Here is a 14839-nt window from a genome sequence, read left to right as displayed (position 1 = left end):
TTCACTTCTATCTTCTCGAGTCTCACCCTATAATCCATCTACACCGTCCCCATCATTGTCTCACATCAGCAACATCAGCTGACCCAATAAAGAGAAATCAAATACTGACAGATACAGTCAACTATCATGTAGGGCAAAGACGTGCTGAGTGGAGAAAAATGCATATTCATAAGACGTGAAAAATATGTAACATTATTTAAATTTGGCTAAAGAAACTTTAATTGAAGTTTCAGTCGAGGTGTGAGCAGATTGGCTTTGTGTACTGAGTGCACACATGGCCAGCATATTATAGATTTGCCATGGAGGCCACACACTGCATGCAGGTCCACATGGTTCATAAAAGCAAATCCAGGCAGCTGACAGATGGGTGTTGGTGGGTGAACATGAGCCAGATGCTGTATGCACCAGCAGCACCAGCAGCTCAGACCAATTTTCCTCACAATCTGCCCTTCTTTTGTACGACTGTGTGCAGAGATGAAATTATTATTATAATTATTAACTAATATTTAATATTTTACCACTGTGTTCTTGGTATGACTTTATATGAAATGCTGTTTTATGCCAGATGTAGCGGGACACAAACATAAAGTTCAATTATTTATTTATTTATTTATTTTACAAATCCCCCCCCCCCCCCCCCCTTAATAAATGATTTCATTTAAAAACCGCATTTTGTATTTACTTATGTGTTATGTTTCACTACTATTGAAATTGATTGAATCTTGAACATTTATGTGTAGTAAAGATAAATAAAAAAAATCAGATAGGAGGCAAATACTTTTTCACAGAACTTTGTCTGTCAAAAGAAATTTGGTTTAAAGGGACGAGAGCTAAAACAGACAGAGATTTAAGTATTTGATTGTCTGTTTTAGCTCTGATGAAAGCGTTTCTATTTTGACTTTAATATAGACCCAAAAGTATAATCTGAATGTCAGCAGTCTCATACCAAAGCTAGGCAAACATAAAAGCACAGATCTGGATAATTTCAGATATCTTAAGATATATGCTTTCAGATTAAATCTAATAAAAAGGAGTCGAAGAGACACTACATGAGAAAATGACAGATCTTGTTTATATAGCAGATGAAAACATAATGGCATAGCTGTGTTGGAAACGCATACTTCCTCACTTAGTGCCATTAATTATGAAAAAGTGCAGAGGAGTGAGAAAAAGAAACGACTGCTGACAAATCTTGAATGCATAGTGCAACAAAACACTTCAATTTGTTCTCCGCTGTTGCTGCCTTTGCTGATATACGCTGAATGTGAAGCACGGAGGTCTGAAGCATTTACAGTGGATTAGAAGATACTTTGAGGAGAAACCCAGATGGTGCATTCTTTTGCCATTTTCTTTTCAAACAAATACTGGTTTATGATTATTCTGCAAAATAAAGAGTCTCACCTCAATGAGACTCTGTTGGTATTATAACCCCTTACATTAATTATAATTGATATAAAACACTAAACCAAAATTAGGGCCCAGATTTATATAAGAGGTCTGGGTTGGCTTAACATAACCATGAAACAGCTGACGCTTTCCAGTCCATGGATTGACTTCAAATGCTTTGCTGATGCACTCATCGTCTTTTGCGCTGAGCATTCTGCAGATGTTTTAACACAGATACATATCTGTTATGTCCATGCATGTTCTCACAAAACACCCTGTGTTTATTTTTGCTAATTAAATTCTTATAAATGTGGTGTTGACAACTTTGAGGATCACATCTAGTGTACTAATATGGGGCTTCATTCTGCTGACAGCAAATAACTACTCCACTGACTGTAGGATGACAACATCTGGTTATCAGAAATGTGTCCCAGAGAAAAGACTTTCGTCGCACATCGGTCTAAAAATCACACAATGCATCTTTATGTTTATCCTGTGAGAATATTTATTATGTTTACCTAACCAGCTCCAGGGAAGGAGGTTCTTATCAATAAATCATTGTAGATCAATATGTAAAGATAAACTGCTCACTGTCAGCTGGGGCTGTAACGTAAATCCCATGCAGTCAGAGCTAAATCAGATTTCCATCTGACTTACAAGGATTGTTTTCATATTTAGCTGCAACTTCAAATTCAGCAGGGGGAAAACAACACTGAGAACATTTGCAAAAGTGAACTGATCAATTCAGGATAAATTGTCAAGGGATGACCTTTTTTGTAAGAGGGCTTTACTTACTTTAACATATTAGCCCTCTGGATTCAAAATAATTAATTGTTTTCATTACCAAAGACTCTCCAGTGGATTAATATCCCTGTGTTTCAATAGCGTCTTGATTTATTGAAATTACCACCCAGAATATTCTCCTGTTTTATATTCCCACTCCTCACACATCTCGCTCTCACACACTGTCTGCAGCCCTGCCTACAGGCTGCGAACAGCAAGTGCTGACAGATGAATCAGACTTGTAATAAATCTACAGCAGAATGTTTAGAGCCACAGTTACATTACAGTACAATATGAAGCACTGTTAAGCTCTGTGCATTAAGATAAAGTCATGCAGTAAAATCCTCTTTGCTATATTTTAACAGATGGTGAAGTCTGAGAAGCACCATCTCTGCTTCATGATCTATTCATAAAAAGAAAAAAAAACATATTGAAAGGGCTGGAGCTTTTATAAGCACTTGCATTTTCATGTCTCTCTAAATGTGCAGAGTGTCTTACCTGGCTGCTTACTTAAAAATACATGAAATGTTGCCAGCCTACCAAGACTGCATTATTCCCTAAACAAATATTCTTTTTAATCACAAAATCTTTACAGCAGCGCCAGACCAATATTAGCTCGTCACAGATCTATTGACTTTGCACAAAAGGTATAACTAACTACAGAAACACCCGAGACACCATCCATCCATTTTCTTAACTGCTTATCCAATTCAGGGTCATGGGTGGGGGCTGGAGCCTATCCCATCTGTCATTGGGCAAGAGGAGGGGTGCACCTTAGCAAGGTCTCCGGTCCAACACAAAGAGACAAACAACCATTCGCGCTCACATTCTCACCTACGGCCACCAATTAACCTAACATGCAGTGCAGGGCTGCTGTGGCAGGGAACCGCAGTACCCGAGAGAACGCACACAAGCGCAGGGAAAACATGTAAATGCCACACACACATTCCACACCTGAGATACATTTGCAGTATTTTTGAAGCAGTATCGAACATACTGCAGATTACTTAACTGAACGCACTGGCATGTTTATTTCCCAGCTGAATTCTATGTATTGGAAATATAGAAATTCAAAGAGTCTGAATCTTAACCAGTTATTATGGACGTACAGTCACATTTATTCACTCCCATCCCTTTGAGTTAATTTACTGTGGTTCATGATACAAATACCTGAAAAATTAATGACATTCAGCCTTAGCTGCAGGGTACTATAGTACTAATTAGTGATTTTTGGCATGCTAAGGCAGCATGGTGGCTCTGTAGTTTCCACAGTCAGTGCACAACAAAATGGTCCTGGGTTTGAACCGGATTTTCTATCAGAATACCTACACTGGGCTAAATGAAATAGACCAATTTCCTCAAGGAGACCATTAGAAAATATATTCCTTTGTCTTATATGAAACGAACGTGGCAATTACAGTAGGTGCTGCACCTGTTAAACATGAGCCTGCCAGCATTCTTATTGTGTTAGCGTTTCACTCAAAGCATTGCTTTGTCTAAGTTGTTTTGCATTGTTTGCTTCCAAAATTTCAGTGTCACAAAGAAATGATATGTATCATGGAAATTCCCCAACAGCCTAATCTTATAGCAGCAACACCAGGGGAGGTTTCAGAATCACCTGATCTATCCCAAATTACAAGCTTGAACAAAAAGTACAATTTTAAGCCCAAGGAGGATATTGGTCTCCTGAATTCAATACAAGAGGAAGCTCTTTCTACACTCAAAAAAATGAAACGTTGACTTTAATTAAAATTATTTTGTCAACAGGTTCCACGAAATTGAATTATGTTAGTTTAAAGCAAAAATCTTTAGTTCATCTAATTTAAAAAAACTACTTAAGATTAACAAGACATATTTAAGACTAACTAAATCAAGTTATGTTGTATGAACAAAGATGATATATTTTCAGGTTAGATAGTTTAGATTAGTTACTTCAACACATTTCTTATTTGTGGAAGTAAAATGTTAAATTTAAGTTAGATTAATTCAAATATTATATTTTCAGCCACCTTGTGCTTTATTAATTAGTTTTACATAAATCTATTTTGTCAACAGGTTCCACACAAATGAATTAAGTACATCCAACTTATTTTTTAAAATTTCTTTTATTGCCAACACATTCAGTGAGCATTTGTGTAAACCCAGTCCAAAATAAAACACAACAGCTCATTAGGGTTAGTAATTAACAGTATGTAGACAGATGCAACATCAAGACTTTAAATTAAATGTCTGTATCTACCAGAAATAGAAGAGAGAAAAAAAAACGCATTGAAGATCACATAACACATTGATAAGATGACACTTGAGTTATGCACATGTGATGCTAGTAAGGTCTGTGAGTGTTTTTTTTCTTTTAGTGTCTAAAATGGATAGCAAAGTTGCTATTTGCAATGATTGCTTAGGGTCAGTCCAGTAACACAATGCCAATGAAGTGCTTTCCTTTAACAATGCAAAGTGAAGTGTCCACCTCAACAGCCACAATTTAAAAAAAATTTATGTAAGCTTGTCAGCGTTCAGTTTTTTTGCAACAGCACAGCAGTAACCATTTAACACTTGCCACTGTCAACATTTATTTTACCAGTGTTTGGGCAAAAAACTTCAGATGTAAACATTTTAACATGGAAACAATTGTTCGTCTTTAAAAGTCCACAAAATATACATTCATCCTGCATTCCCAACTTGGATGATCTGATATCCTCGTGTTGGTGTTGTTCCCAGACCATCATGAAAATGTTGTCACATTGTTGTGACGTTATTCTATTCCAAGCCATTCGTGCATTTATGAAATTCCAGTGTTGCAAGGACAATATCAATTCTGCTTACTGTTTATTAAAGGGTTACGGTTAGGGTTAGGGTCAGTTGATCGGCGGACAGAGCCGGTTTCACGCAGCTTAAGTACAGTTTTTTGTTTTACGCCGGTTTTTCCCGAAGTTGCAAAAGTATGACGTCACAACATTCTGATTGGTCACTTGCAATGTTGATCCTGGAACAACATTTAGTATGATGATCTGGGAACAACACCAACACGAGGATATCAGATCAACCTCCTAACTTACCCTTATTTTTAGTATGTATTGCAATTACCTTTACAATGCACACAATGTAACACAAACTGAATATGAACATATTTCCACCTCATAACAATATGCCTTGAACGCTAATATACACACCACCCTTCAACATTTCTGGTGCAGTATCATCTCTCAATTAAATCCTTTAAATCTCAATACTTTTGATTGTCTCTTACTAGCCCCCCACAACAGTAAAATCTCTCAAATTGTAGTAGTTTACAAACTTTTCAAAATGTTCTAAATTTCTCTTAAATGTAATTTTCCCGTTATCTGTCATTTACAAATTACCATTTTATTCCCATTCAGCCTCCGAAAAACTTCTGTCCATCTGACAGAACATTCATCATCCAAATTAAAGGTTGGCTTATTCATTCAGTGTATTCTTGAGCATCTGTACCTTGGTCAAGAGTCTGCTGACATACAGATGAAGGAAGAGCTTCTGAAGTACTTCAAAGAAAGCTTTCAGTCTTGAGGTTAACTGAGATTCAGTGCATATATCCCACCCATTAAGAGTGCACATGCAGAGGCCAGGTCTTCCAGGTCATGCAGGACACACTAGATGGTTATACCCACATCGGCTGGAGGAGTGCTGGCATCAGCTCTTTCGATGGTAAAGATAACAAGGGTAATTTGTTCCAGCTCCCTCTGAACAGCTGTAGCTTAGACACAAAAACATAGAAAAATGGCATCCAGTTTTAAAAAAAGAAAGAAAAAGGGCCAAAGCTACCCTTTAATGACGTAAACACAATATTAGGAACATGCACCCCAGTGTGCCACTATTTCAGACTACAGATTCAACGATAAATATAAATAGTTTGGGTATACAAGAAGATTTCCCAAAACATTTAAACAGGTTCCATGCAAATTACAACAACAACAACATGCAACAACATTAGTTATTCAAAATTTGGTTTAATACAGATAAAAAACTAAACTAAAATTACCAACCAATTATTCTTTGAAGAGGATGCTTGGGTCTTCATTCAGGTAAAAAGGTAGTGCCCTGAGGACACACTCCCTCCCCTTTTCAATACTTTCCTTCTGTAGAGAGTGGCAGAGATACAGGAAGAGAAAACAGATATACTTTAGGATGACAGAAACTCACATTATACGCAAAATGAATGACATATCCACTGCACAGATAGACATGTACACAAGACCAACTAATCATCACATGGACATGAATAGTTAACCTGTTGGGCAGGGTTTCCACCACATTATATATGTCCATAATGGAGGTAAAGACAAACTAATACATCATCTTTTTTGCATTCAAAACATAACATAAAAACATTCACTTCTGGTTTAACCTAAATCAAGGGATCAGATTTTACATATGTTTAGGTAATTTAAATTTTCCAACGTTTTGAGTACCAAACTTTGTCTTGCTTAATATAAATGTAAGTGCACTGTGCAGCTACCATACACTAGCTGTTTAAATTTGAAAATGATCTTATTAGCCATAATATTTTGCTACCAACAGAATAACGCACCTGTGTGGCTGGGGCCAAAGTTTGTCTAATTTTCTTCCCTGCAACGCCTCCTTTTTTCTTGAAGACTTTTATGAGCTGGTCAGTGTATTGGTCAAGTTGTGTAAAAAGCCTTGGAACATGTGCAGCAGTAGTAATCCTCACATATTCTGCTTCCACCTGAAAATATGTCAACAAACACAACATACTGTACTGTAAATATACATACTATATGTACACATATACAAACTAAAACTAATGTAGTAAGACCTCATTAAAGCTATAATTTTAACACAAACATTTACACAAAATGCTAATGGAGCCATTACAGCTTTTATTGTTATTTATCAAGTTCCAAAAAATATTGATCACAGCTGATCTGAAAAGAATTTCATGCCTCAGGCCCTTGAACTGCAACCTTTACCATGGTTCAGATGTGGAGAAGAAATAACAGGGGCATGGGATGGGTCACAAAAGAAAACTTAACTTATAAAACAGTTTTGTTTTTAAAAGTATAACAGTTCACATACCACATACAAGCTCAGCAATACCACATACACCACATCAGTATAGGAGGGAGCAGGTAAAGGCAGGATCTGAGATTTATAAAGTAAAACAAGAAATTCATTACTTAATTTCAAGAAGCAAATTATTGTTTGAATTACAACTAAATAAAATACTACTCAGAAGAAAAGCAAGAGATTGACACTGCCATGTGCTAACTTTCTATAGAAGCAATTATCACCAGGTCTGTCGACCTCCATTGTCTGTCCACTCATATGTCTTGAATAATTTTATTAAAAAAATTAAGTGTGTACTTTCACAAACTGTAATTTATAACTACATTGATATGTATAACTCCGCTAGGAAACATGCTGTATTTACAGACCATTTTTACATAATACAGATTACTGATAGAGCAGAACAATGGTGTCACAGTGGCTTTCGCCCTTGACTTTTTGGATTTTAAATGTCACTTTATGCTATCCTTGCTATCCTATTCGATATTTCCGACTCTCGGATTACAGAAAAGGAATCCCAAGAAAGCAAATGGAAAAATAACCCCTTGAAAGAATAACCCCATGAACCCCTGTAGCTAATCCCTTAATAAAACAAAAAACAATAAAAATGTTTCTTACACAGTCCACAAAATAAGCATGTCCAGGACCCAGTAAAACTAATGTAAAACAAGCGCACGCAAACGATATAACATGTCTTGTAAGACAAACGCAAAATATAACCATGCTGGACATATAGATACTACACAACATAGTCAAAGAAAAAAGTGGTCTTACCTCTCAAAGAAACAGTAGCTTGGCGCCAAAACAGCCTTTTTCAGTTAAATTTGAAGTCTTGCGCATGAGCAGGCACAAGCCGTGAAACCTTCTTGTTCTGCGCGGTTTCATTACAACTGTTTTTGCATTACTGCCACCTTGTGGATATACAAGGTATATCGATCCTAATTGACTTAACTTAAATGTTATGCGATCAAGTAACACATTAGTATTATGTACGTTGAATAATAGACACAATTACGTAGACTTGATTAGAAAAACATATGTTAACTTAACAAAAACATATATTTTAAGTAAAATGAAAATAAATAATTAATATACACTGAACAATCCACCTCATTCATTTTTTTGAGTGTACAAGAGAGAAACCTGAGAGTGAACGCCTCCCATTCTACTTCTGGAAACTAAGAAGCACACATAAGCCTGCAGGTTATGAGAAAAGTGCTCTAACAGGATAATTAAGGTACTATGAGGTCTTTAAGATAGGTCTGATTATTCAAGACTTTGCATGTAAAGAGAAGGATTTCATATTAAATTCCAGATTTTACAGGGAGCCAATGAAAAGAAGACAATATTAGAAAGAAAAATATGATCTCTTTAATAGCCTGCTACAGTAATTACAAGCAGTGTTTCTGCAGTATATTGCAAAGACAGCACTTGAGAACAATGGGTAAAACGACACTGACATTTTCTTACAAAAATATTATAATAAAATCACATTTTTGTTCATCATGGATAGCACATTAGTTTGCAACAGTTCTACATCATCTTCATCCTTAATGGTTCTGCATGCTAATGCTCATCATGATTCTCTGCCAGTCTGAACCTGTCCTGCCACTTCAGATGCCGAATAGTCTCTCCACCCAGCAGCAGTCTTCAGCTGTTCCCGCTGTCCTAAACCTGCCAGCACCTGCCCTCAATTACCTTAATTAGCCACTCAGTTTATGCCCACTAACTCTAGTTATCTGCCAGATTGCAATATGTCAAGGTACATGAACTACTAATAGTAGTAGTAGTACTAGTGGTGCTTGTGCATTAATCTGTCGTTTGGTATATGACATGTTGGGAAAAAAAAATCATCACAACCTATAAAAATGTTTCAAATTGTGCTATATCCATAAGGAAAATAAGCTGCTTTGCACACCAACATAACAGCCGCACTATTTGTGTAGTTTGCCTCACTAGTCTCTGCTGAAGTAACAAGCTCTCAGAGCTGCCAAATGAATGTGAGTCAGATTCAGAAGAAGTTAAATGGTAAAGAGAAACAGACCAATCATCAACAGGTTTCTGCAACGTGAGCCAAAAAGAGAGGTTTTCTCACACACACACACACACACACACACACACACACACACACACACACACACACACACACACACGTGTATTCTTATAGTAATACAGAAATGTTTGTGTTTTCTTGTTGTTTATGATGCAAACGCAGTCATTATATTTTATCATAACTTCTGTAAGAAACACGGCTTTCTTTCACTGGCCCTTAAGTCCTGAGAATCCACAAGTATGTGTGAGTGCAGCTTGTTCTTGCCGGAGCTGCATGCCGTAGCCTGCACAAGCAAGCACACAAGCACCTGAACACATGCAGACAAACATGCACCCACCTTTCTCAGTTTTCACCCTCACTCGTTTATTCCAGCCTGCACCGACTTTCCCCAGAGAAAATCACATCAGATAAACAGCCAGCTATAACTGTCCTCTGAGCATCAACTGAAATGCTCTTTTACTGAGCTTCTCAATTGAGTTGATGGGTGTACAGTATTTTCTTGGAGCCATCATGGGAGCTGTCACAATCATTTGCAGCTAAATCACCACTGTGTTAATGCCTCGCTCACAGAGGCTCCGTGACTGTTCAATCAGACGAATGTACGTCCTCAGAGGTCAAATCGAAGCAATGAAACCGGCTATCTTTTCATAATCACCATCACAATAAAACAGCAGTTTGTTAAAACAGCACAGCTTTTATGGTATACACTCATGCATTTATGTTTGTTTAGGTGTGATAATTGGCCTCATTGTTTTGTTTATACCAACTAAACTAAACAACAAAATCTAAATTACAGGAAACTGGAAGATGTCACCCATTGATTCTTAGAAATTGTTTTTCTTCTTCTTCGTTTTTTTTTTTTTTTTTAACAATTCATTAATGGTTTAACAAAGAACCAAAATGATTTCAAGAATATAATTCTTAGCTGCAGTGCTATTCAGTGCTATTTTTTCCTGCTGTGTCAACAATGCAACAGTTTGTCACCCAGATCAACAACAAAAAGCAGCAAAAAATAAGACAAAATTAGTTGATGAGCACTATTTGAAATAAAAATATGTGGAATTCTGATGCCTCCTATTTTAATAAAGAATTACAAATATATGTAAATGTACACAGAGCAAAAAAAGCTTGACTATTACACCTAGTGGAGTGCTCCATTAACTGTATATTCCAGAGGTTTATCAGACATTTTGTAGCACGACTTGACAATATGCTCTGTAAACTGTCACACATGTAGCTGCAGCATTTGCCCTTGAGTTTTGGGTTTGGTAGCGTAAGGGAAAGAGTGCACGTTCACACATGGTGGACATGTGTGAACGTGCTCGGTCCAGCCACTCGAAAAAACTCTCCTCGGGTGACTCTACTTAATAAAAAAAGAGTTCAGCCGCTTAACATGCTGTTTCCATGATGCTTTATCTTGGTAACAGGCCACTTAACTTCATCACATAGTGGAATATTTCTGTCTCATCCCTGAGAGCGAAGCTGACACCAGAGACATCTCTCTTGACTGTCAGCTGCAATAAATGTTTCATTCTCGGATGCGGTAATGCTCTCTGGTGTGAGGGCTCATGTTGGCCTCCGCTGCACTGAAACTAAGTGCATATACAGTTGGTGGCTGTGTGACTAGTATACAATGACTCAAGTCACATCACAAAACTGAAGAATGTAAGAGTGAAAATATACCATTTCTGCATTTGTCTCAAATCATTGTACAGAAAGGAAATGTATTTTTAGAGATGTCAAAAGTGCACTAATGACTCTCTGGCTCTTTTTCTGAGGACGCTGTTGGCCACATATGCACTCAGATTATGGGTCTACATTTGCTGCAGATCCATTGAAAGCAATTATCGGGGAAATCCAGACAATATGGCTTGCACTTAGAATTATGGGTCATTTTGCTGTTACAGTTTTTACTGTTGCAAATGTGCTCTGACTGAGTCAGCTCCAACAGTCTCCCCCTGCATTAGCCCGAACAGATTTTTGCTTCCAACAACAACACTGTGGTCCCGAACTCTTAAAAAATGACCATCACTGAGACTTACTGTTGCTATTAAAGTTATCTCTGTCTTGTCTCTGCAGTTTATGGCAAGGGCCTGGAAACATGTTCAGAAACTTAAAAAAAAAAATCCCAAAGCAGACAATAATAATGCTGGCTGACTGTGCAGGAGCTGGTGAAACAATGGAGAAGTGAAAATGTTTGATATGCATGATGTTTTCTTTCAAACTAATTACAGGATGATTGTCCTAGTTTTAAAAGTAGCACAAAAAGACAGTAAGAAAAACGTGAACCACAGCCTGTTTTTAAAGAGAGTTTCCATTTAGGGAGCTATACCCCTGTTTCTGTTACAGCCAGAAGCCACGTTGACTTAGAGAAATCCGAACAGCAAGCCTTCGTCCAAATGTTAAAAAGAACTGAACAACCTCCAAATACCATGATACTTTTGGCCAAAGTGAAGGAAAACAAGCTATGGTTTATGGAGGGTTGTGCATGGGAATTGGTCTGGGTGCAGTAATTTCAGCAATATATAACAAGTTAATCAGTGAGCCTCAGAGGGGCTGCAGGCAGATATATTTTTTTTTTAATCTTTGGACAAAGCAAGGTGAGCTTTTTCCCTGTTGGCACTCTTGCAGCTTAGCTTATTTACCAAACAGAAACGAGATGGGAGGGTTTGTGATCTTTTCATCTGACCGAATGCAATACAGTGAATAAGCACATTTCCCCATATGCCAAACTGCGCGTTAAAGCTGGAAAAAGTCCAAGAACTGAGATGTTGCATGTGCGGTCTGTCAAAAAGCAGCTTAAAATAAAGTACAGGTGATTCTAGAGACCGAGTCTTTTTCCGTGTAAGCAGCATAATTTATATAGGTTGGGTGATAAGGTTAATAAGAAGCAGAATCGCAGCAGCAGTGGCAATGTCACATATTATCTTTTCCAGTCAGAGTAACAGAAATAGCTGAAACGTGTACTTTGGAGGCAAGTCACTGGGGGCAACTCAACAAAGCTCCTGCAGATGCCTATGGGTGCCAAGCTGAAATGGAGACCTGCCTCCAGGAGGAATGTTTACCCAAGCTTAGCACAGAGCCTTATTGCTCAAAGAAGCATGAGTAGATTTCTGCCTGCATTTCAGTTCTGCAGCAGCTCTGTGCCATTTCAAATTGGGACCTGCCCAAAACGAGCCCCCCTTGTGACGACAAGAATAGCTCTTTTAAAGAGAGGGAGAGGACGAAAATTAACCATGTGTGATCAAGCGTAAAGAAACTGCATGCCAGCAAGGAATCTGACCAAAAGGATTCCCGGCATTCCTATAAGTGTAGGAACAGGTCAAGTTCAAGTCAAACGTGATTGGGGAGAAAAGACTTACTTTTTGTTTCAGCTGTTTAATGTATAACTCCGATTCATTCAGACGAGGAATGAAAGAGCAGATCCAGAAATTCTCTTTGCAAGTTTCTTATACACATAATCAGACTTAATGCAGATGTGAAATGTCCTGTCGTGCAGTTGTATTTTAACGCTGGCAGCGCTCAACGTTTTATTGAATTTTGTCTCTCTAAGAGGAAACGTTTTATTAACAATCCGCGTTGTACAGCAAAAACAACACCTAAAGAAATGAAGGAAAGATACAATCCCGTGTTTGACAAGATTCACTCTCTTTGCGTAAAACAAAAGGAGAAAATGCTGTTCAGACTTTATTGTATTCTATCTGTTTATTACAATGAAATTCATATATGCAGCTTTTTAAATGGTGTTTATGTGTGCTGTATTACTGTCATATAGGTTAGAGCCTCGCTGCACTCCTTTGCAAACCTGCAGCTTTTCTTTGTCCTTTATTACACCCTCTAAATAATCTGATCGTGAACAGACAAAAGAAGTTCCTGCTCTATCCATTCCCCCAGGCACAACGCACTTTCAAATGCCACACACCTTTATGTGACAAAAATGAAACTTTCACATGGTTTAGTGCAAATAGCTCGGACACTATATGTAAAACAGAAGGATTAGTTCATCCAGAACCGTGTTAAAATAACAGGTTTTACCATGAATGTGCTGGTTGACCACATTCTCCAGCCGATCGAGCCTCTCCATGATCCGGAGAGTGTCACCTCGCTTGTCCCCTTCTAACTTTCTCTCGGGTAAAGGCATCGGGACCTTGATGTAAATGTTGGCGATGTAGTTAGTAACCCATCCGACATAGAGCAGGCAAACAATGTTGGTCATGCCGCTCAGTATCACGCATGTGGACACCAAAGTTTTGGTTCTCCTGGTGCAAGCCATGCCGACATCCCTCCATACAGCTTACGGTATCCCGTTAAACCGGAGCAGGAGGCGACAGCCCGCCCGCAAAACTGTGATAGTGAAGTTATTTCCAGCAACTGTTCAGCAACGCAAAATCCAATAGAAAACCATTTACTTCCAAAGAGGTGCTAGTTTTTTTTAATCCTCCTCTCTCAATTTTGAATCACAGGTTAATATGAAATATCTACAGGTGAAGCTCCATCTCGCGATCCATCGTAAACCTCCGTCAGCTCCAGTAGCTTTGGAGAATTAAGGAAACTGGAGAGACACCGAGAATCCTGCAGCCAATGGGAGGGTGGAGAGGACTGACAGTCTGCCCGCTGCACGCGTCCTCACACTGCGCACTGATTCACTGTGAAAGTGGATCTGTCAAGACTGTTCGCACATTAAAGGACACAAAGTAGCCAGGCGTTATTTTATTTGGACAGCGAGATATTTTCAGCATGCGTGTCTGATTTCTCTCCTCGGACACGTTGGTTTCTTTCTTTCTTTTTTCTTAATTGTCCCGTGCATGTAGAACACACTTTTGATGCAAGAGCTATGAAATCCACAGCCTACCTGCTGCAATACTGGATCAAACCACGAGATAGAGACAACGGGGTTTCACGGTGAAATCGAGGCGTGGGGTCATGTCATAGGTCTGTGAATCGCCTTATCAATGCAGAGAAGAGGGAGCGGGGAGGGGGGGTGGATAATACAGCGAAGATGGAGAATCGTTTAAAATGTATTTTCTGGGCTAAATCGTGAACTTCATTTTTTAAAATTATCAACATCTACTTCGAGGCAAGCTGAACTGATGTTGCTTCTTTGAAGACCCCCTTCCCGTTTTGAGTGATTGGGTGATGACTGAATTTTAAATTATGGACTTTTGTGTCTGGGCCTAATTGCACCCTCTCTTTATTGACATTTTATTAAAGGAGTCAGTAAATGACACATATAGCGATAACAAACAGCTTTAAATGTTGCCGTTGTGTAGAAGATTTTTCCCAAGTATAGTGCACCAATACTAATGTCTGCAGCAGAGCCTCAGGTTTACGCAGATTTGTCACTTAGTGATTTTCCTTTTCGGTGTATCCAAAGCATATGGCATTTCCTTTTTAAGCAGATCAGAATGTTTTTATTTTATATTGAGAGCACACAGTATTTGTCTGCAGTATATTTTTACTGTCTGAATGAATGTCAGACGTCGTTGACTGCATTTTTCTCCCCCCACTTCAGTTCTTGATTATGTTTTGACAGCATTTTCCAGTATCATCTCCACC

The 14839-nt window shown here is 38.2% G+C and overlaps 1 protein-coding gene and 1 long non-coding RNA gene across 5 annotated transcripts in view; both read right to left on the bottom strand.

The window, feature by feature from the left end:
- The window catches only part of galnt18b (UDP-N-acetyl-alpha-D-galactosamine:polypeptide N-acetylgalactosaminyltransferase 18b), a 106829-nt gene extending 92919 nt beyond the window's left edge, over nucleotides 1-13910 (bottom strand). Inside the window, exon 1 of one of the 2 annotated variants that reach the window (XM_082530202.1) lies at nucleotides 13319-13910. In XM_082530202.1, the coding sequence (XP_082386328.1) occupies nucleotides 13319-13556 (238 nt within the window). In that variant the 5' untranslated portion in view covers nucleotides 13557-13910. The remainder of the gene's footprint in view (nucleotides 1-13318) is intronic. The other variant, XM_082530203.1, reaches the window with a different exon arrangement.
- On the bottom strand, nucleotides 4256-8364 carry LOC309704791. Of its 3 annotated transcripts, XR_014276376.1 has the most exons (5): nucleotides 8005-8364; nucleotides 7240-7305; nucleotides 6734-6889; nucleotides 6189-6281; nucleotides 4256-5899 (listed from the first exon to the last, which is right to left on the bottom strand). It is a non-coding gene; the product is annotated as an uncharacterized lncRNA (long non-coding RNA). The 3 variants fall into 3 exon arrangements; XR_014276377.1 differs by lacking the exon at nucleotides 8005-8364 and having other exon boundaries at nucleotides 7240-7998; XR_014276378.1 differs by lacking the exon at nucleotides 8005-8364 and having other exon boundaries at nucleotides 4256-5893; nucleotides 7240-7998.
- Nucleotides 13911-14839: the final 929 nt, after the last annotated feature.

The sequence above is a fragment of the Aulonocara stuartgranti genome, assembly GCF_965226115.1.
Source record: "Aulonocara stuartgranti genome assembly, chromosome: 1".
NCBI lineage: Eukaryota > Metazoa > Chordata > Actinopteri > Cichliformes > Cichlidae > Aulonocara > Aulonocara stuartgranti.
This window is presented reverse-complemented; position numbering and strand designations above follow the sequence as displayed.